The 24,047-nt window shown below is 31.8% G+C and overlaps 2 protein-coding genes across 2 annotated transcripts in view; both read left to right on the forward strand.

The window, feature by feature from the left end:
- The first annotated feature begins 515 nt into the window (after positions 1-515).
- Positions 516-1,676, forward strand: LOC126886315 (uncharacterized). The gene has a single exon (XM_050653188.1). It carries the CDS (start codon positions 516-518, stop codon positions 1,674-1,676), a length of 1,161 nt encoding a protein of 386 aa, XP_050509145.1.
- A 14,132-nt stretch (positions 1,677-15,808) lies between these two features.
- The window catches only part of LOC126886779 (solute carrier family 22 member 3-like), a 107,704-nt gene continuing 99,465 nt past the window's right edge, over positions 15,809-24,047 (forward strand). The window contains exon 1 of the mRNA XM_050653811.1: positions 15,809-16,081. Coding sequence (XP_050509768.1) covers positions 15,921-16,081 — 161 coding nt within the window. The 5' untranslated portion in view covers positions 15,809-15,920. The remainder of the gene's footprint in view (positions 16,082-24,047) is intronic.

The raw sequence follows: 24,047 nt of genomic DNA on the forward strand, positions 1-24,047 counted from the left end.
TTACGCTGCTGCTAAAAGTTGCCGATGTAAGCTCCTTTTTATACCTATTATTATATCAATAAAAGTTTATGAGTTTATGACTCCTCTTACTCGATTGTCGGGTTCTTGTCACAGCCCTGCGCTGTGCTGACAAAGGTTTTTAAATTTCCACGAAATTCTGAACGGCCAAAAAGACTGATGTGGCTTTCGGTATTGTTATGTGTATTTATAATTTTTAATGCTGTTCTGAAGCTATTTCCTTGTGGCATTTTTATGATTAATTATTTATATGGGAAATAAGCCACAATTAAAATGAAAAAAATAATTTTATTAACGTTTCGACGCCCAAATCGGCGTATTTTGACAACGGCACCCGATTTGGGCGTCGAAACGTTAATAAAATTATTTTTTTCATTTTAATTGTGGCTTATTTCCCATATAAATAATTAATTATAATTTTTAGTTTAAACTCTGTAAAGAGAGCACGCATTTATTAGTGACGATTTCGCTATCAGAAAAAAATTAAGTAAATAAAAATGTGGCGTCCATGGGAGAATAGTGCATTAGAAATTGTTGAGAATAATGAAATAGAAATTGTTGAAGAAAATGAGGAAATTCTACCACCAAATAATCCTGAAAATGCTGCTGGACCAAGTACAGGAAGTATTAAAAAGCCAGAAAGAAAACATTTATTCAAAGAAATTGTGTTAAATGTGTTTAATGGATTATGTGAAGAACTGGAACGGCACGAGAGTGTTTTAAAAACTGCGGCTTTAACAAAAGTTTCATGTGCTACTTTATATCGAATTATAAAGGAGGGCATTACAAATAGACAAAAAAGGAGCGACTTTGGACTACATCGATCTATTGAGCAACATCTTTTAGGTCCCATTTCAGAAACCATTTATAATATGTTTGCAGGTAATATTATACCCACACTTAACCAAATTTTAGCTAAATTAAAATCTAAAAATATTATTAATTGCTGTAAATCAACTTTAAGAAAATTTTTACTATCAAATGGTTTTAAGTATAAAACAATCAATAAACGACATACTATAATGGAAAGTGCCCGTTTAATAAAATGGCGTAATGAATATTTGGAAAAGATAACCGAGTACAGAAATAGCGGAAGAAAAATTTATTACTTAGATGAAACGTGGTTTGACACTAACGAAACAATAATTGGCAAAGGTTGGAGTAATGACAATGTAAAGTGCAAAGTTAATGTACCACCTTCCAGGGGCAAACGAATATGCATTTTGCATTGTGGAGGGGAAGATGGTTGGGTAACCGATAGCTTACTATTAAGTGCAAAAGACATTAAAGACAGTTGTTTGGACTATCATCAAGATATTACGGGTGAACTTTTGGAATCGTGGTTTAAAAATAACTTATTACCAAATTTAGCAGACAACAGTGTTATTGTTTTAGATAATGCATCATATCATTCTAGACAACTTAAAAAAATTCCGAATAAATACTCTAGAAAGGATGAATTGCAAGATTTTTTATTATCACAAGATTTATATTTTGAAGATTGGTACACTAAAGACCAATTAGTAGAGGTACTTAATACAAAATTATTTGTAAAGGAATATATTATTGATAATGCAGCAAGTAAAAATGGACATACAACTTTAAGACTACCACCATATTACTGCGTTTTAAATCCAATAGAGTTGTTATGGTCTTAACTGAAATATAATGTGAGACAAAAACATGTAAGTCCAAAATGTTATAACACTGTCGTGAAACTAATAGATTCTGAATTTAAAAATATCTCTGAGGATAACTGGAAGAAAGCAATAGAGCACGTAAAAAATATCGAAAAAGAATATCTTAAAAACATTCCTGTTATAAATAAAATTATTATCAACGTGGAGAACAGTGATTCAGAGGAAGAAAGTGACGAAGTGTAATACCAAGACAACTTTCTCTCAATACTGAGCTTACCCGGAATATTTTCTTACATAATCAGGTGTAGGGATTATCAACATATGTTCAACACCAAACTACTGCTTCAATTTTTTAAGAAAAACGTGGCCTTATTATGAACACTTCACTTATTGTTGCAATAAGTGCAAATCTTTGAAAATCAGTTCGTAAGAGAAAATAATAATGTAAGTAAGTGTTGAATAGATAAACTTTTAATTTTTACTTCAAGGTTTTATAAACTATTTAAATAAGTATATATTTTTTTATCTTTCACTACCTACCGTTCGCTCAATTATTATTTAGTTTTTGTATAAAAACCAATTATTGTTTGAACATCTTATAGAAAATGCATTGCAGAAATATGATAAAAGTAATTTAAACTTACACAAAATCATCAAGACATAAAATTAAGCTTTGTTTATAACAATACAAATTTATAGAACCAATTTCTTATAAAATATACCATATTATGTTTCATATAGGTCGGTACTATCCTGTTATTCGTCGGTCATAGTGCTGCTTATCGCATTTTTCTCAAATAAATATAACCGGATAATACCACCATTTTTGAAAAAAAAAAAAAAAAAAATCCCAACAAAAACTCTGTTATTCGGTTACAACAATCAAACGACTGGTTTGCCTACTACACAAATAAGAAAAAATCAGTAAAAAAATAGATTGATGTCAAAAAATAGCATTCAGAAAAAAAAAATAAAACATTAAACACACGGGCAAACACATTTTTCATTCACCTATCTTAAAGCCACGCAGTAATGATAGCGACAAACAAATCAAAACAAATCAGCTGCCCTGCCGGCCCAGCGCCAACAAAAGATGACCTTGCATTTCACGAAAATCACCGAACATTCACAATCGTTTGGTGCAAAAAGGATGCAGGTTCGGAGCTGCACCATTCTTGCACCAAATGACCGAGGAGGCAGATCCATAAAGACGTATAATTCCCTTATTTATAATCGGATCTGCATCGTTCTTATATCAGTCAATCCGCCATTTTTTTTTAATTATGGCAAGTTTCCACCCAAAACGGTCTAGGTCTAAATATGGAGCTGCATCCTTCTTACAGCAAACTCCTCAATTATATTGTTGTATGTCGATACAACATAATTTTGTTAACGATAAAACGAAGAAAACTCGAGTATTTGGGTTACCTGATGAGAGGTCATAAATACGCATTACTTCAAAATATAATGCAAGGAAAAAGAAGGAAAACGGAATCCAGCCAGGCCGTAGAAGAATGTCGTGGATGCGGAATTTGAGAGAGTGGTTTGGCTGCACCACTAATGAACTTTTTAGGTCAGCTGTAAACAAAGTCAGGGTAGCCTTGATGATTTCCAATCTCCGATAGGAGTGGCACAAGAAGAAGAAGAATGTCGATACACATACGCTAGTTTCTGATTAGTTTATAGTGAACGATTATTTTCGACAAGAATAATTACAAACCTGATTACTAAAAACTAGAAAACTGGATCTTTAATCTCGGTTACAGAAAGTGCTGTGTATGAACTATATTTTCAAACGTCATGGAAACATGGACGTTGAAGATATCCTCCATTAATAAGTTGGAGACCTTCGAAATACGGACCTTGCGAGGAATATTCCGCCTACCATGGACATAGGGGGAGCAACGAGGAAGTCGTAAAGAGAAGAAATACTGAGAGAGAATTGCTCAACTTGATCAAGGCCCGAAAAATTGGATACCTGGGCCATGTACTGAGAGGGGGAAAATACGCAATCACTCAACTAATCATGCAAGAAAACATTGAGGGCAAGAGGGTACTAGGTCGCAAACATGTGTCTTGGCTGCGAAATATAAAGAACTGAACAGGAGTAAGTAACACTGGCGGTTTTTGCATGCCGCAAAAGACGGACTTCTGACCTTTAGATAATTCGCCAATGCACTATTTATAAATATGTGCACAGCACCATAATAATAAGAATGCTGGACAATAATTTTCAAAAATAAACTACTTCTAATGAAAGCAGTATTGATTTATATATATTTGCGATTAAAGCTCTGCTGCAAAATTAACACCCAAAAAATCAATTCAACAAAAAATATTTATTTATCCAAAAGAAAATTTTGATTTTCATTTTTTGGTAATTCCAAATCTGCTACATGTTGTGCCATCTATCGGTGCGTTATAAAACTTGACGAAGAGAAATCAATAGAAGACTACTTGCTGTGAAGCGTTCTCTACAAGTTAATTCATGAATAGAACCACATTTATATACGTTTTGTAAAAACTCGGATAGAGGGAACATGTGGAAGAAAATAGGATTTATTGATAGTATTTAAACCAATTTTCTTATCTACTTATATAAATATTAACAAAATATTCTAGTCGATATAATTAATAAAAAATCCTCCTTTTCTTAATTTAGAGGAAATTATGTACATGTATATAATATAATATTATTAAAATCTAGCCAATCCAACACTTCAATAAACCGAAAAGCCTAATAATTCGGCACCCTCAGCCAGCGCCTCTTTTGTCCCATCTTACACCACTTATATATCAAGAATTTTATCGAGAAAAAAGTAGAACTGAGTCTTATTCTTGAACAATCCTTGACCAACTCTTTACAAATAATCAGAACTACCTAACTAAAGAAAGGAAAAAGCAAATAACATTATTATAGTAGGGAAGGCATTGCATTCCTCCCCATAGAATGTATTTATTGACATTCACAAAGCTTTCGATAGTATTGAAACTTGGTCTTTTTGTCAGCTCGATACTCGAATAGACTCACGGTACACTACCCTCAAAAAACATTTATGGACAGGCCACATTCCACATCAAAATCAACAAAATGAAAAAACAGAAAAAGTGCGCCTTCTTAAAGGTATTAGACAAGGTGATACTATTTCACCAAAGCTTTTGACCTTAGTATTGGAAAATGTATTCAAACAGCTCGACTGGGAGGAAAAAGGTGTAGATACACATTGATGGTGTACGTTTGAGTCATTTGAGGTTTGCGGACGACATAGTATTATTTAGTACAGATATCAAGGAACTGGAGCAAATGCTGAAGGAATTAAACCAGCAGTCTAATAAAATAGGCATCAAAATAAACTTTTAGAAAACAAAAGTAATGAGTAATTTACAAAATAATCTTGTTATTGACAACGTCAGTCTTGAAAATGTAGACCACTATTTATATCTTATTTTTATATCTTGCACATACCATTAAAATCGGCAAAGAAAACCAAATATAGTAGTTTTACTACAAAAGCGATATTACGTAGGTCAAAATTTTTGACGTAAGAGAACTGTCAAAACATTAGAATGTGACTTTTCATTATTGCCATGTTTATAATAAACAATTTTGATTAACAGATTTGACAGTCCTCTTACGTCAAAAATTTTGACCTACGTAATATCGCTTTTGTAGTAAAAATACTATATCTGAAATAAAAAGATGCATACAATTATTGTCTTGGGTAGTTTTCGGCATTTATCTTAAAGAATACAGATATACCAATGTCTCTAAAACGTAGAGTTTATGTCAAATGTATCTGGTCTGTAACTACATATGGACTGAAGATCATGACCTTTACAAAGAAAACCTTAAAGCAGCTCAGTACAACCCAAAGAGCGATGGAGAGGGCTAGGCTAGGGATTAGTTTAAGAGACAGGATTCGAAATATCAACATTCGTGAAAGAACAAGGATTACTGATGTCGCAGAAAGTATAGCAAGACTCAAGTGGCAATGGGTTGGACATTTTGTCCGAGATAGTCCCGAAAAAATGGACACAAAAATTAACAAACTGGAGACAAAAAATTAACAAATCTGCAATAAAAAATGGGGGCTCCTATTTAAGATTTTAAAGTAACCCCCTCCCCACCTCCGTGGGTAGTTAAAAAATATTGAACACGTGTATTTAAGTGTTTTGAAAACTGTATAAAATGTTAAAGTTTACCCTCCACCCCTCTCCGTGGGAGACGATGTTTGGTATTATTCGTTCGAAAATATTGAACACGTATTTTTTTCAGTTTATCGATCTGACGTTCATTTAGAGAAATACTTATTCGCTTTTTTTTGTAAAACTTTGTGACTCGCCCACATCCTTAGGCCCAGCTCAAGTCGTCAGAATTTTGAAATATACATTGTTCTGCATGTACTTAACTTACCATGTTAATCTGACGATAACGGGTTTTTCTAACGATAGATTTTTTTTTCGGACCTCCCTTAACGAACCCCCCTGTATCAAGAGTCCATATATGGTAGTTGTACATTTACAGGGTACAAGGTTTCTCCCCATGTGATTTTATGACGCGCTCGAGAAACTGCAGAAATCCCCGCTTGGACTCTTCTACCATTATATTTGTTGTTTAATTAAATATTAGTTGACAGAAATAACTCCAAAATCTAACGTAGTCAAAACAGCTACTTCTTAAAAGTTAGTTTTTTTTTCTGTTTTTATCTTGTTTTTATCAGGCTCACACGTAATATTTATTTTATTTACATAAAAAATCATTATCGCATTTCCAATTAAAGAAACATATTATTTATTATTTTAATTAGTCCACATACAATAATTATTATTGTATGGTATTGTAAATTATTTGTTGATAGCGACCTGCTTTTTATATTTTTAGCTTTTAGTTTATAACTGTTATTCTTGTTCTCATGATCATTTTTCAGTGCGTCATTAATTATGACGTCATATACTGTATTGGGTGTGTCGATACTTATTTCATGTAATTATTGACGAATCTGACAGATGCCAGAATCGTACTTCGCCATAGGTGAAAAGCTTGTTAGTCCAGAAAGCCACTGCGCATCCGCTAGGGAAAATATTCTAATTCGGATTTTTTGCACAATCTTACTTAAAAAGGACTCCTTTTAACAAATTTGCATGTTGCCAGGACCAAAAGGTGGTCAAAAATTTTTTAAACGTTTTTTTTGTTTTTTCCTAAAATTATTTTTATTTGCATGGAAAAAAGTTATTTTAGGTTTTTTTGGGTCATTCCAAACAGAAAAGGTCTTTGGTGACTTTTCTTTAAAATTGATAGTTTTTGACATATAAGCGATTAAAAATTGAAAAATTGCGAAATCGGCCATTTTTAACCCTCAAAAACTATGTGAAAAACTGAAAATTTGAATGTTGCCAAGGTAGGTAGATATTCTTTAAACATCGATTGATGAAATCCCGAAGAGTTTTTTGCAATACAATATTCAGAACTCCTTTGTTTTTTAATTGCTAATCAAGCGTGCGCGACACTATTTTCCACCGACAGTATGGTGCAAATGAAAGGAATAAATTCGTTATTTCGTAAACCGGCGACTTTAAGGAAAAATTCCGAAACAGGTCTATTTTTATTTATAAGTTATGATATTTTGGCATATATGGTATACTAGTGACGTCATCCATCTGGACGTGATGGCGTAATCGATGATTTTTTTAAATGAGAATAGGGGTCGTGTGCTAGCTCATTTGAAAGGTTCTTCAATTCTCTATTCAGTAATATAATCATTTACATAATTATTTATACAGGGTGTCCAAAAAAAATTTATTAAATTAAATTATTTGACAAAAAAAGAAGTAGAAGGACACCCTGTATAAATAATCATGTAAATAATTACATTACTAAATAGAGAATTGAAGAACCTTTCAAATGAGCTACCACACGACCCCTATTCTCATTTAAAAAAATCATCGATTACGTCATCACGCCCAGACGGATGACGTCACTAGTGTACCATATATGCCGCAATATAACTTGAAAATAAAAATCGACCTGTTTCATAGTTTTTCCTTAAAGTTGCCGGTTTACGAAATAACGAATTTATTCCTTTCATTTGAACCATACTGTCGGTGGAAAATAGTGTCGCGCACGCTTGATTAGCAATTAAAAAACAAAGGAGTTTTGAATATACTGTATGACGTCATATACTGTATTGGGTGTGTCGATACTTATTTCATGTAATTATTGACGAATCTGACAGATGCCAGAATCGTACTTCGCCATAGGTGAAAAGCTTGTTAGTCCAGAAAGCCACTGCGCATCCGCTAGGGAAAATATTCTAATTCGGATTTTTTGCACAATCTTACTTAAAAAGGACTCCTTTTAACAAATTTGCATGTTGCCAGGACCAAAAGGTGGTCAAAAATTTTTTAAACGTTTTTTTTGTTTTTTCCTAAAATTATTTTTATTTGCATGGAAAAAAGTTATTTTAGGTTTTTTTGGGTCATTCCAAACAGAAAAGGTCTTTGGTGACTTTTCTTTAAAATTGATAGTTTTTGACATATAAGCGATTAAAAATTGAAAAATTGCGAAATCGGCCATTTTTAACCCTCAAAAACTATGTGAAAAACTGAAAATTTGAATGTTGCCAAGGTAGGTAGATATTCTTTAAACATCGATTGATGAAATCCCGAAGAGTTTTTTGCAATACAATATTCAGAACTCCTTTGTTTTTTAATTGCTAATCAAGCGTGCGCGACACTATTTTCCACCGACAGTATGGTGCAAATGAAAGGAATAAATTCGTTATTTCGTAAACCGGCGACTTTAAGGAAAAATTCCGAAACAGGTCTATTTTTATTTATAAGTTATGATATTTTGGCATATATGGTATACTAGTGACGTCATCCATCTGGACGTGATGGCGTAATCGATGATTTTTTTAAATGAGAATAGGGGTCGTGTGCTAGCTCATTTGAAAGGTTCTTCAATTCTCTATTCAGTAATATAATCATTTACATAATTATTTATACAGGGTGTCCAAAAAAAATTTATTAAATTAAATTATTTGACAAAAAAAGAAGTAGAAGGACACCCTGTATAAATAATCATGTAAATAATTACATTACTAAATAGAGAATTGAAGAACCTTTCAAATGAGCTACCACACGACCCCTATTCTCATTTAAAAAAATCATCGATTACGTCATCACGCCCAGACGGATGACGTCACTAGTGTACCATATATGCCGCAATATAACTTGAAAATAAAAATCGACCTGTTTCATAGTTTTTCCTTAAAGTTGCCGGTTTACGAAATAACGAATTTATTCCTTTCATTTGAACCATACTGTCGGTGGAAAATAGTGTCGCGCACGCTTGATTAGCAATTAAAAAACAAAGGAGTTTTGAATATTGTATTGCAAAAAACTCTTCGGGATTTCATCAACCGATGTTTAAATAATAACATCCTACCTTGGCAACATTCAAACTTTTAGTTTTTCACATAGTTTTTGAGGGTTAAAAATGGCCGATTTCGCAATTTTTCAATTTTTAATCGCTTATATGTCAAAAACTATCAATTTTAGAAAAAAGTCACTAAAGACCTTTTCTGTTTGGAATGATCCAAAAAACCTAAAAAAACTTTTTTCCATGCAAAAAAAATAATTTTAGGAAAAAAACAAAAAAAAAAACGTTTAAAAAATTTTTTACCACCTTTTGGTCCTGGCAACATGCAAATTTGTTAAAAGGAGTCCTTTTAAGTAAGATTGTGCAAAAAATCCGAATTAGAATATTTTTCCTAGCGGATGCGCAGTGGCTTTCTGGACTATGTGGAATTAAACTAATTAGTAATTTAGTAGATTTTATTTTTACACAATATGTTAACATGTAGGTATTTTTATAAAGGGGAATAAAATTAAAAAGTAAACAATATTGTTAATTAAATTTATAAATATGAAAACATTCAAAAATGACACAAAACTCTCCATAAACTGTATTTTTATCTTCTTCTCTAGGTGCTGTCTCCGCTTCAAAAGTTGGTAATCATCAGAGCGATCTTTATTTCTGAAACCGCGGCTCTAAATAATTCATTGTTATTACATCCAAACCAGTTCCTAACGTTCTTCAACCATGAGTTACGTCTCCTTACTATGGATATTTTTGTTGCATAATAACCTGGAGTATAAACTAACTTCTAACGAATTAAATTCTAAACCAAAATACAAAACTAACTTTTAACGAACTAAATTCAAAACCAAAACACAAAATAATGCACAAAAACGTTGTGAAACACAAGGGAAGTCGAATTCGAAATTTCAAAATGACAGGTACACAAAATACTGACCTGAATAATAACCGTCACTTGACTCTTTGACACTTCTAAAAATAGGCCAAAATGGACGAAGTTTTCGTCAAATGTTCGTAATACGTGTATTTGATTGGCTAGAAAAAACGCGCATTCTAAATATCAACGAATCAAACGTAGGTTAGGAATAGACATCTTATGTATATAACCATTGTAATGCTGCATTATTTTTGTATTTAATCACGGAGCTACCGCTTTTTCCGTCTCATCAAACTTAATGCATTAGAGAGAAATCGAAAAACTGTGACGCACTGAAAAATGATCATGAGAACAAGAATACTAGTTCCAAAGTAGTATTTTCATTTACAGGTTAGTATCTTCTGGTGGCAATATATTTTAAAACCGTTTTATCAGGGCTCGTACCTATTAGTTATCTTATTGGTTGGTTGTTGATGTTATTATACTTTGTTTATAGCCGAGGAAATACAGCATTAGTATCTTTTTTAAAGTAAGACGGATAGTTATGAAACCTTTTGCATTCGATTCGAGAGAGCTTCAGGAAAATTCTTGAAAACTTGGCATAAAAAAAATTAAAAATTGTAGGCTGAAAATACATTTTTTAAACTGCATGTCAAAGTGTTTAAACATAAAAATTAATTACTCATGGAATATATTCATGGAAATGAAGTTCAATTTTCATAGTTGGGGGTTTTTGAGGTCACTGAATACGAATATTGCTTCGACGATGCTGTACAATGTAACTGGTGCCCGATATCTACGTTATCTCCTGCAGTTTTATGAAAATTCGTTATGAAAATAGTTGAAATTTATTATCTCCAGGTTTTTGAAGTGGCTGAATACGAATATTGCATTAAAGAGGTATCTACGTCGTCTCCTGAAGGTATATGGAAATTAGTTATAAAATTCAACAGTGAGTAAAAGTATGTAACAGTAAGTTCTTTTTCTTTCATTATACAAATATATTTATTAAATTTGTTTATACAGTATGTAAATCGTTCAGCTGGACATAGTGAACATACATTGTATATACAGTGCGTCCATAAAGTAACGCATAAATTCATTATTTCGTAAACCGGCGACTTTAAAGAAAAATCCCGAAACAGGTCGATTTTTATTTTTAATTTAAGATTTTTTGGCATATATATCATACTAGGGACGTCATCCATCTGGGCGTGATGACGTAATCGATGATTTTTTTAAATGAGAATAGGGGTCATGTGATAGCTCATTTGAAAGGGTATTCAATTCTCTATTCCCTAATATAAACATTAATATAATTATTTATACAAAGTGTCCAAAAAAACATTTTTTTAATTAAAATAATTGAGACAAAAAGAAGAATGTATGTAATTTATTTAAGTCCAAATACGTGTTAATGTTGTTAGAAAACAGGAAAAAAATGTTTATTTGACAAATAAATATTGTTTTTCGCTTAAATTCAATGTTAAAGCTGCCACCCACCTGCCTCTTGCCTCTTGCCAGTTTAAAGATTTCGTTTAAGCGAAAATCAATGTTTATTTGTCAAATATTTTTTTTCTGTTTTCTGACAGTAGTAAAACGTATTTTGAATTAAATAAATTACATACATTCTTCTTTTTGTCTAAATTATTTTAATTAAAAAATGTTTTGTTAAACACCCTGTATCAATAATTATGTTAATGTTTACATTATTGAATATAGACTTGAATACCCTTTCAAATGAGCTATAACATGACCCCTATTCTCATTTAAAAAAATCATCGATTACGTCATCACGCTCATATGGATAACGTCACTAGTATGACATATATGTCAAAAAATCGGATATTAAAAATAAAAATCGACCTATTTCGGGATTTTCCCTTAAAGTCATCTGTTTACGAAATAATGAATTTATGCGTTACTTTATGGACGCACTGTATTTAGATACATAAATACATACATTGTATTATGTATATTGAGATACTTGTGGCAACTGAGCTTTCGATGACAATATGTTTATTAGCATTAAGGGGCAATAACCTCAAAATTCACAACACATTTCAACTGACACAAATAAACGTCAAAATATGACAATGTAGTAGCTGAATATTTTTGGCCTAAAGAAATGAGAAAACTGTTTAGTTTTAAAATTAGTTTTTAAATAAAAACTATATTAAAAATGAAAGTAAAACTATGAACTCATTAATCGTAAACTTTTTTCTTGATTTATTTATGGACATCCTTGTTTCAAAAGTTACTCATTCTATTCGTTCTAACAGCTCTATTGCACCAAAAACTCGTACTCGAACACAAGTAGGGACCAAACATAGTAGGGATCGTAAAATCACAAAGACTGAGATGGTTGGGACATATCCAAAGGATGCCAAACACGAGACTTCCCAAAAAAATACTAACGGGAGGAATAGGAGGAAAGAAGAAGAAAGGTAGACCGAAAACCAGATGGAAGAAAGATGTTGAAAAAGACATAGAAGAACTGAAAATCACAAATTGGAAAAATAAAGCAGCAAATAGGAGAGATTGGAAAGGAATAGTAAACCAAGCCATGGGCCTTCTAGGCCTGGAGAGCTAAACTATATAAATAAAAGGTCTTATTTCCCATTTTGCCATAAAACATAAAAAACGCCTATTTTTAAGTTTCTGACTACTGAAGATATTATTCTTTCAAGAGTAAATTTTACTATACAATTTAATGTCTACTTAATTTAGATATAAATTAAGTTTTAGATAATTGTATACAAAAAATTAGATATTATAAACCTATACCGTTTGGTCCAACCGTGGTTGCATAAAACGGGATGTGTAGGACTTAATTAAATATTTTTTTTACTATTTTCCAGTTATTAAAAATAGCTGAAGATATGTGTTTTGTGTGCTGCAATAAATGTTATACCTATAAAAAATAATATTATGATATTTTGTTTAACATATTTTCCGTAGTAAAAGTAAACAAGAATGGTATCCCGTTTTGTCCAACTCTCCCCTACTATTGCATAACATTGATTAGAAGCCATTATCCTTTTTCAGAGCAAAGCTACAAGTTTTTTGCCCTCCCTGAGAAATTACTTATTTGTGACTTAAGCTTGTTTGCATTTAACCTCCTCATAGGCATTCTCCGTTGGTAGAATTTTTTTAAGGTTTTTTTTATTTAAAAAGATGTCAGAATATTGAGTATATGATTAAAACTCTCAGTAACCTTGAACAGCCCGGAATAACAAAGTTACACAAATTTTATTACAAATTTTCATAAAATTTTCGGATACGACGTAAACACAGGGCACCACGTAACCAGTACAGCATCCTCGATGCAGTATTCGTGTACAGCGACCTCAAAAACCCCAAAATAATAAATGTCAACTATTGTATGTATATAAGCTGTACACTCCCGTGGAAGTTATAGCTATTTTTCACTTTAATGATCCGTTAAGACATGGGGGATCAGTCCACTTTTCTTCTAATCTGTCTCCTCAAAGCTTCTGGTGTGTCTTCGTTTCCTTCACTACTTTTCTCCACTCATTTCGGTTCTCAATCTTTTTTTTTTCAGTTTCGAATTCCCATAACTCTTAAGTCGTTTTCGACTTGCTGCTTCCATCTTGCTTTTGGTCTGCCACGTGCTCTTTTCTCAGGGGGTAGCCAGCTGGTAATAACTTTAATGGGATCATCTTCACTTTTTCTACTTATATGACCATACCACCTTATTCTTCGTGCTTTTGCTTCTTTCACTATGTTTTCACCTTCCATCCATTGTTCTATTTCGTGGTTCATCCAGGGTCTTCTTTCGTTTTCATTTATTACTTTTGGTCTAAGAATGTTGCGCATTATTTTTCTTTCAAATACTTTCAGCTGTTCTTCTTCTTTTAACGTTAGGGTGTTGGTTTCTATGGCATACATTACCACGGGCCTTATGGTAGTCTTATATATTTGCATCTTTGTATTTCTGCATAATTTTTTATCTTTTATTATTTTTGTATTTTTGTGGAAAGCTCTATTTCCTATTTGTAGTTTCTGTTTCAGGTCTACTATCTCTACTAATCATCGTTCCCAAGTATTTGAATGTATCTACTTCCTCAAATCTGTAATTATCTATTATCATTTGTGTTAGTCTTGTTTTCTTGAATCTGCTTGCGTTCATGTACCTTGTTTTTTCCATATTTATATCTAGTCCTCTTTTTTTTGCCCCTTTTTCTATTTCAGAGAATGCCTTAATTAATGATCATTTGTCCCGGGCTATTATAACGATATCATCTGCATAACCTACTATTTGTACTGCATTTTTATTAATTATTCCGTTATTTGTTGCTTCTTTTATTGCACAATCTAGAGCTGTAATGAATAACTCAGTTGACAGGGCATCCCTTGTCTGACTCCGTTTTGGAACCTGATCTTCTCTGTTGTCTTTTGACCTAAATCTATTACTGCTTGTGCCTCTTTTATTGTCATTTTTATTAACTGTATTAATTTGCCTGGTATTTTTATGAGTGTTAGATCTTCTATTAGTTCTCCTCTTTTTAGTTTATCGAAGGCCTGTTTAAAATCCACAAAAAGCATATGCAGTTCCACGTTGTGTTCATATGCTTTTTCCATGATTTGTCTTATTATGTGAATAGCGTCTATCGTCGATTTTTCTTTTTTAAATCCATATTGTCCATTCTGAATCCATCAACTATTGTCATAACGAATTTTCATAAAACTCTAGAAGATGACGTAGATAGCGACCTCAAATACATTGGGATAAAAAGTTTCAACGATTTTCATTATGAATTTTCATAAAACTCTTAGGTCTGGATCCCGCGTATGAAAAAAAAGTTGATTAATAGAAAGCTCAAAATTTGCTAATAGCTTAAGGGTGTCCAGTTGGATAAGCTTTAATATACTGGAACACTTGAACAGGGGCAGTTTTAATTGTGGAACCGGTTAAAACTTTGGAAGGGTCAGACCACGAAAACGGCACATTTATTTTGTCCGACAGAACAGACATAAACTCACCGAACAGAGAATAAACTCTAATGCAAAAATCAGACTGCTATTTATCACCTGTCATAATTCCTGTCATTTGACATATTCTACATGTTCCACTCATTAAAACGCCCATTTGGTGATAAATAGCAGTCTGATTTTTGCATGAGAGTTTAATCTCTGTTCGGAGAATTTAAGTCTGTTCTGTCGGACAAAATACATGTGCCGTTTTAGTGGTCTGACCGTTCCAAATTTTTAACCCGTTCCACAATTAAAACTTCCCCTGTTCCAGTGTTCCCATATATCAAAGTTTGCCTGACCAGACACCCTTAAGCTATTAACAAATTTTCAGCTTGCTATTAATCAACTTTTTTTTCATACGCGGGATCCAGACCTATCTCCAATACGACGTATATATCGGACACCAGATACCTCTTACACCTTAGCCGACACGATCTTCGTGTTCAGCGACCTCAAAATCCTTCAAGTATGAAAATTGAACTCATTTCCATGATTATTTTCCGAGTTGTGAATATTTATTTTTGAACACTGTGAGATGCACTTTGAAAAATGCATTTTCCGCCTACAACAATGCAATTTTCGTTTGTCTCTCATGTTAAATAATCAAGAATTTTTCTGCAGCTCCCACGAAAAGAATGCAAAAGGTTTCATAACGATCCCTCTTACTTTTAAAAAGTTAGAGGTTTAGGCGGTTTTAGTGCTTTACTTCCTGGCTTATTACAGGACAACATGACAGATGCAATTTTAAAATTTATCCTCTAGTCTAGAGTGATTTGTGTATAAACCTTTTTTACACCCCAGTTCTACGCCATTGACTATCACCCGCATAAATTCACGCGACTGGTTTAGTGACCGCAAAATCATCTTTAATCCAATCCGCCAATAAAAAAATTGTTTTCATACAAGTGTTTGATTCGAATCCGCTGACAGCAATAGCCCTTGCAGATATCTCGACCACTTGACTTAGTGATCTTCATGTTGTGATACTCTTTATATTGAATTTAAAATGAAAGACAAAGAGGAGGAAGATCCGGTGGATCTTATTTTTAAAGATGCTTCTATGTGTAGTAAATATGTAATTTTTATGTTTTTGTCCTTGGGATTTTTAGCGGCTTATAGTGGTTGTGTTTTTACGTATGTGTTTCTAGCGAGGGATGTCAAATACAGGTAAGTTCTCTTTTTAAATTATTATTAGACAAGGGCCTTTGAAGCCGGTAAAAAATTTAAAAAAACTGAAGCAAGTTGAAACTCATTGTAAAATCAAGAAAATATATCAAAATTAAAAGGAAAAAAAATATTTTAGGGGCAATCTGAGATCGGGAAATTCAACGGAAAGTCAATCGAAACAGGTGGAATGGCCAAATTATAAGTACCAAAAAAATTAGCTATATAGTGTCTACACTTTTTTACAAATAACCAAGTTTTGGTTTTCTAGTTTTTCCATTTTTTTATTCACAAAATTTGGTGAGAACCTAGCTTCCTATGTCTCAAAGACACTGTATTATTTATTATTTAAAATATTTATTTTCCCCTAATTTTAATTTAGTATCGAAAAAGCACCCCAATTTTCAATCGAAATTTTTCATATATTTATCTGCTTTTATAAAAAGTTGGTTCGCTTTTAGTTCGTCGAAAGCTCTACTTTCTGACTGTAAAAAAATACACTCAAATTGCGAATTTTCTCAGAAAAGGCTATATAACGAAAATACTTGAATTCGAAATTGTTTTAATATTATGTCAAAATTTGATCTTTATTCTTAATATCTACAATTTAATTGCTAGAAAAACGCAAAAATTGAAAACAAAAAAGATATAATCAAAGGAGGGATTACAAATATAAATGAAGACATTAATTAATTTCCAATCTTATTGCTTTCTTTGAAGTGGGTTATTCGGTACCTAATATTTTACGAGAAAAAACCGATGTGTGCAAAATGAAGTAAATGATGATACAAGAAGTACCTAATATATTACAGCATAGGTATATTCAAAAACAAAACAAACCAAATGATTTCGATAAAAACATTTCAGCTCGTTTCAATGGTAGTAAGCACATTCCCTAATAACACAAAACATTCCAGGAATGTTCCTAGAAGGTACACACAGGACATTGAAAACATTCCTGGAATGTCCCTAAAAGCACACGAACGTCCCTGGAAAGTCCCAGGAAAGTGCTGTGTCGGCATTTTAAACATTCCTTGAATGTCTTGTTGGAACATTCCATGAATGTCTATGAATGTTCTTTGAACATTCACAGTATATTTTTTAGACTGAATGTCTTGTTGAAACATTCCATGAATGTCTTGAAATATTCCATGAATGTCTACGAATGTTCTTAGGACATTCAAAGTATAATTTTTAGACATTCTCTGAAATATATCGTCAGTGATGTGACAATACCTCCTATATGTTTTTTCATGAGTTTTGCAGGAGAAGAAAAACATTTTTAAGGTCACCTCCTGTTTTCATACGTAAGTTTTGACTTTTTTTGTAGTAAATAGATAGTTGAATTTACTACAAAACAAGTCAAAAAATATATGAAAACAGGAGGTGGCCCAATTCATCTCCCACAAAATTCATGAAAAAGCAGATAGGAGGTATTGTCACTGCACCGACAATATACGAGAAGTATATGTGGCCGTACCAAATAATACATCCTTGATAAATATAAACATTTTTATTGCACAAAATTTTGTCATATATTTTTTTCCATAATCATTACTACGATGACGATTCATTGTATTGAATTGTACATTACAATTGGGCCATGTTAAACAAAAAGCAACCAACCCTCAATTTGTAAATTAAGAGAAAATTAACTTTTTATGTTTTTCTAAATATTTAATTTTCCGTCGTATTTTTTTAAACCATAACTTCACTAATCAATAGTTTAATTTTAGAGCAATTTTATCATAGTACTATCAAAATTATCCTAATAAGTTTTTACAAAAAAAATAGCCATATTGAGGGTTGGTTTCTTTTTGCTGTTGGAAATATATCTAATAAAATGCAATCTGCAAAATCCAACCAACCCACAAAATCCATGAATAAAACCGAATAATTTCAGTCAACTCTGTAATACCATACAGTAGAATTTCTACTATTAAACATAATATCAATACAAATAAAAAATATGCGATAATCAGTCAAAACAACAAACCATAATATTTAAAAAGTAAGATAAACATAGCCTTAATCCTAAAACTTACCATTTTCTGCAATTTCGCGAGCCGCTTTAATTATTTTAACAGTTCTTGATTTAAACATATTTTTCGCATTAAAGATTCAAAGATTTCTTCATAATATAATAGATATAACACAACAAATATTTTAATATTTAAGCACGAAGTAATATTGGTCAGTACCTACACGTAAAAACAAAAAGATGCAACATTCCAGGAACCGTAATCGGCATAACAATATCAACCCACTTGGCTGGTACTTTTCGACAGTGCAATGTAATAATATGTTCAGTCACACAAACAATCCAAGTGGGTTGGTTGTCTTATGCGAAATCTTAAGTGAACTATTATTAAACAGAAATAATTTGGAGTAGTATTTTTCATAGTTTAATATTTAGAATGGCTTGGTTGCTTTTTACACAATGTAGAATACACATTTTTAAATCGATATGTGACATTACCTTGTTTTCCTCAAAAATGTGGGTTGGTTGCTTTTTGCATAACAAGGCCCAATTACATAATCTGGTCATAACTCTGACCAATGAGAAATTTTAATTTAACCTAAATTACTACTGTTCCTTAAAATGAAGATGAAGAGCTTACCCCATAGCGTCTCTTATCTAATCTAACAGGCACACAAGCACTATGCCTGCTTTTCTAACCGCACTATTCTAACATACACAAGCACACAAGCATTATGCTTATGCTCTGCTTTTCACTATCACATATCACTCAAACTAGTTCAAAAGGCTTTGTCCTCTTCAATCTTCTAGTTTGCCCAGTAGTATCGAGGAGCTGGATTTCCTCAATATTCTTGTAGGTACTTACGAAGTTGTTGATTGTGACTTCCAACTTTAAAACAAATCCAGCTGTAAAATATTTATGTGCCTGAAGGCTTTTGTATACTTTCATCTGCTGCTTAGAGTAGTAACTGTGAGACTCCACTAGATATAATCAAATATTTATAATGGGTAAACATCTATAATAGTAATTTGGTGGAATGCACTTTATGGTAAAATCCAATTCTGACTGAATTGTACATGGACCTAAATCCCCAATTATTTTCAGCTTCAATAAATATCTAAAACAATAAAAGACATAATGTTATTGCTTGTAAGATTCATCAATATTGATAAATATCAGAGAAAAATGAACAGTAAATAAAAATTGTTTCCCCTACCTTTGTCCAAACATCTGGAGTTTCCAATAATAATTTCCGTAAATAATCACTTTGCAGTGTGATAAAGTTTATAAAGTTCACAAAATATAGCAAACGAAATCCAAATGAATCCAAATAGACAAAATACGACGATAAACAATGAAACGAAATGATATTACAACATAACCTATGTAACCTGTAACTGTGTAACTGTTTGTTGTATGCCAACGATGCCAACCAGAAGTCACGTGGTTTGGATTGCCTAAATACATAATATACACGCGCGGCAAATTTGAAAATGAATTCAAATTGAATAAATAGTAAATGGCCTTAAAATATAGGACATTGGTAGCATGTTCATAGAATGTTTTATGGTAACATTCCACGAATAACTTAATCAGATGTTCACCGAATGTTCCTTGAATGTCCAGGATATTCAAACATTAACAGAACTTTGATAGTACATTCCTGGAATGTTTTGTGTTATTAGGGTTATCATACTGTACTAACTAGGCCACTTTGTACACTTTTCAACTTGATTCTAAAATCATCAGTTTTTCCAGATGTATGGAAAACAGCTAAAGTTTGTCCTATATACAAGTCCGAAAATCGTAATAACATCGCTAATTATAGACCAATATCCATTTTAAATAATTTTGCTAAAATCTTTGAGTCTGTTGTGTACTCCCGCATATATCTGTCAGCTAAAAATATAATATCTGTTCATCAACATGGATTTATGAACGCACGATCAACTGTCACCAACCTAACCGTGTTCAGTCAGTATATATGTGAAAATTTAGACGATAGAGGACAAGTTGACGTGGTATACACGGATTTCTCGAAGGCTTTCGATAAAATTAACCATTCAATACTACTTCAGAAACTTAAAATTCTGGGTATCAATAATACATATTATAATTTATTACAATCCTACTTAACACAACGTAAACAGTGTGTTTGTTATAATGGTTTTTGTTCGGACACTTATCTTGCTACAAGTGGGGTTCCCCAAGGGTCTAATCTAGGACCATTGTTATTTATAATCTTTATAAATGATCTATGTAACGTACTTGAGGATAACAAATTAATGTTTGCAGACGATCTGAAGTTATATATGTCCATTTCCTGTTTAAATGACTGTATTAGGTTGCAGGGGCAAGTTAACTTGTTGCAGGAGTGGTGTCTGAATAATCACCTTTATTTAAATATTTCTAAATGTAAAATTTTAACATGTAGTCGTAAAAATAATCCAGTCGTGTATCGTTATACGATTGACGATACAGTACTGGAGAGAAGCAACACTGTTAAAGATTTAGGAATTTATTTTGATTCACAGCTTACTTTTAACGAACAAATCAATGTAATTGTCAATGCTGCATATCGTACGTATGGATTTGTTACTCGTAATTGTAAAAATTGAGGTTTGTACTAACCTCACTATATTATAGTTTAATAAGACCGAAATTAGAATATGGATCAATTATTTGGAACCCAATATACATTCAATATGCATCCACTATTGAGAAAGTTCAAAAGAAATTTTTAAAACATTTAAGCTTTAAACTGACAGGAGTTTATCCTCCTAGAGGTTGTAATTACTTGAACTTACTCAATCAGTTTGACTTTGTCTCGTTAGAAAAGCGTAGAAATCAAGCTTCTGTCATATTTCTTCATAAATTGTTAAACAATAAGGTAGATTGTGCTAAGTTACTTTCACAAATTAATATATGGGTTCCTAGATTAACATCCAGACAACAAAATAATATATTTTTATGTAACAGAGCACAAACTAATATTTTGTACAAATCACCATTAAATCTAATGTGCCGTAATGCTAATAAATTAGTAGGTGTTTGTGATATATTCACGTGCAGCGAATGTGAACTTAAAAATAAATCACGGGCACATATTTTGAATGTGTGAAAGTAAGTTATAAATTTATGTATTTTATTTTTTCTGTTTCTTTCTTTATTTTAGTATTCTTTTATTTTCTTTACTTTAGTATCTTTATTCGTATGTGCTGTTATAAAAATCATTGTAAAATTTGCTCTGTAAATGGGAAACTGTTGGGCAATAAAGGCTATTATTATTATTATTATTATTATTATTATACTGATTATATACCTACTTTTTATAAGAAAAGAATTTGAAGAAAAAGGGGTCGCTCAGAATGGGAAAATACTAAGAATTGTATTAATTTCGTTTTATTAAATCAACCTTTTCACTGAATACACCTTCAATAGTCATGTTATTATGAAAAAACCCCTTAAATCCCACTTTTGATATTTAAAAAATAAAGTTTCTGGTACCTATGTGGTTTGCAATCTCTGTTTCATGAATTTCCAATTTTTCTGTTTATCAGTGTACTTAGCTTGAAATATTTTGTTTTTCAGGCAAATAAATTCTAAATTTTAATAGAGAAATCAAAATAAATTTCAGACTAATAGATAAAGAATCAGAAAGTAGAGATTTCAGCAAATGAAAAGGGCACTTACCTTTTATAAAATCAGTTATTTTGACATGAGGATTTGCAGGTGAATGTTCTTGAGCCATGAACATTACTTTTCTAAACGCTTTTCTTTACTTCATAATTTGCATCAAATTTTTAGACGTTAATTTCAATGACTTTTCTTTAATGCAAATGAATGAAAATTTGCAGACATACGCATTTGCGGGAACAATACACGAATAGTCAATAAAAAAATTTATGATTAATTATTTATATGGGAAATAAGCCACAATTAAAATGAAAAAAATAATTTTATTAACGTTTCGACGCCCAAATCGGGTGCCGTTGTCAAAATACAAAATATTACTAAAATAAACAAAAGAGTTGTTGGTAAGCAAAAAGATTCTTCTAGTAATTTATTTAATCTCACTCATTTATATTGGCAATTCAGACATATATATTGCCAATATTTATGAGTTGCGTTCCTGGGACGACTTACTGAAAGATAGTTCATTCGATTACATGAAATCAACCCCAACTCAAAAATATCCGTCATAAAAAATTATAGCATGTAATCTGTCTTTAAAAAGACAACCAAATGCAACGACAGTAAAATTCTCGCGTTAGAGACTTCATAGTAAATCACAAGGGAAAACCAGGAAAAACCCTGCGATACTATCCCGACATCGTAAGTATTTAGTCTTACATTAATTTACTCTCAAAAAATAATACCAAATTCTGACTTGTAACATGTTTAAATTATAAATAATATTAATAATACTATATATATAAGTAATACTAAAATATAAAATATGCACTAGCTCGATATTATTGACTTACTAATCTTGGTATTTTCTTTCCATTGACTTCCACTTTCAGTATGGGTAACCACATCCTACTGCATTCTACCGAGAAATTTGTGACACAATTGGTTTCATTTAGCATAATTAGAGCCGCTTCTTTGATTTGTCTCTTTTTACTATCTGATTCTTTCAGGACTATACTTGAATCTCTCCACTGAACTCTATGTTCATTATCCTATAGTCCTGTCGCCAGGGGGGGTACAACGGCCTCCTTAATTCAGATGGACTTACCCAAGTTTTTTTTATATATTTTGACCCGCAGAATACGAATTTTTTGGGTAACAGTTGATCCGGATGTCGATAAGATTGTTATAGACAAAGAACTTGAGGAATTACATAACAGCGATTTCTCGCAAAACAAAACATCTTTTTGTATTTTTTGGGTCATTTTAAGCAAAAAATATTCCTACAAGTTTTTTCGTAGAATGCATAGTTTTCGAGATAACCGCGGTTAAACTTTCAAAAAATCGAAAAATTGTAAATTTTAAACCCGAATAACTTTTGATTAAAAAATAAAGTAGCAATTCTGCTTACCGCATTTGAAAGTTTAAGTCAAATTATATCGGTTTTGATTATTTGCATTGCTAAAAATTTATTATTTTATTGTTAAACAAAGCTGTAAACTGTAGTAAACACCTAGTATGTGAGTGATGTTTTCTATGATTTCTCATTTAAAATCGAACGAGTAGGTAGAGTAGCTACAAGTGCAAGCGAGGCAATTTCTACGTAGCATGCGGTAAAACGCATGTATTAGGCACGGGAAACCTATGTGTTTATAGATTAGTTTAACAATAAAAAAATTAATTTTTAGCAATGCAAATAATCAAAACCGATATAATTTGACTTAAACTTTCAAATGCGGTAAGCAGAATTGCTACTTTATTTTTTAATCAAAAGTTATTCGGGTTCAAAAATTGCAATTTTTCGATTTTTTGAAAGTTCAACCGCGATTATCTCGAAAACTATGCATTCTACGAAAAAACTTGTAGGAATATTTTTTGCTTAAAATGACCCAAAAAATACAAAAATATGTTTTGTTTTGCGAGAAATCACTGTTATGTAATTCCTCAAGTTCTTTGTCTATAACAATCTTATCGACATCCGGATCAACTGTTACCCAAAAAATTCGTATTCTACGGGTCAAAATATATAAAAAAAACTTGGGTAAGTCCATCTGAATTAAGGAGGCCGTTGTACCCCCCCTGGCGACAGGACTACTATGCGTGTTGACATATTTGAGATCTCTCAAATTCTCTATTTTTAATATAAGATTGATGTTCACTTATTCTAACGTCTAATGGTCTTGATGTCTCACCTAAATAAAATTGTTCGCATTCACAAGGTATTTTATAAATGCAATTCTTTGTTCTTTCTTGATCATTGTTAGCATTAGTTTCAGATAGAATAGATCTCAATGTGTTTGTTGTTTTGAATGTTGTTGAAATGTTAAATTTATTTCCTATTGTTTTAAGTTTCT

The sequence above is a fragment of the Diabrotica virgifera genome, chromosome 6 (assembly GCF_917563875.1).
Source record: "Diabrotica virgifera virgifera chromosome 6, PGI_DIABVI_V3a".
Lineage (NCBI taxonomy): Eukaryota > Metazoa > Arthropoda > Insecta > Coleoptera > Chrysomelidae > Diabrotica > Diabrotica virgifera.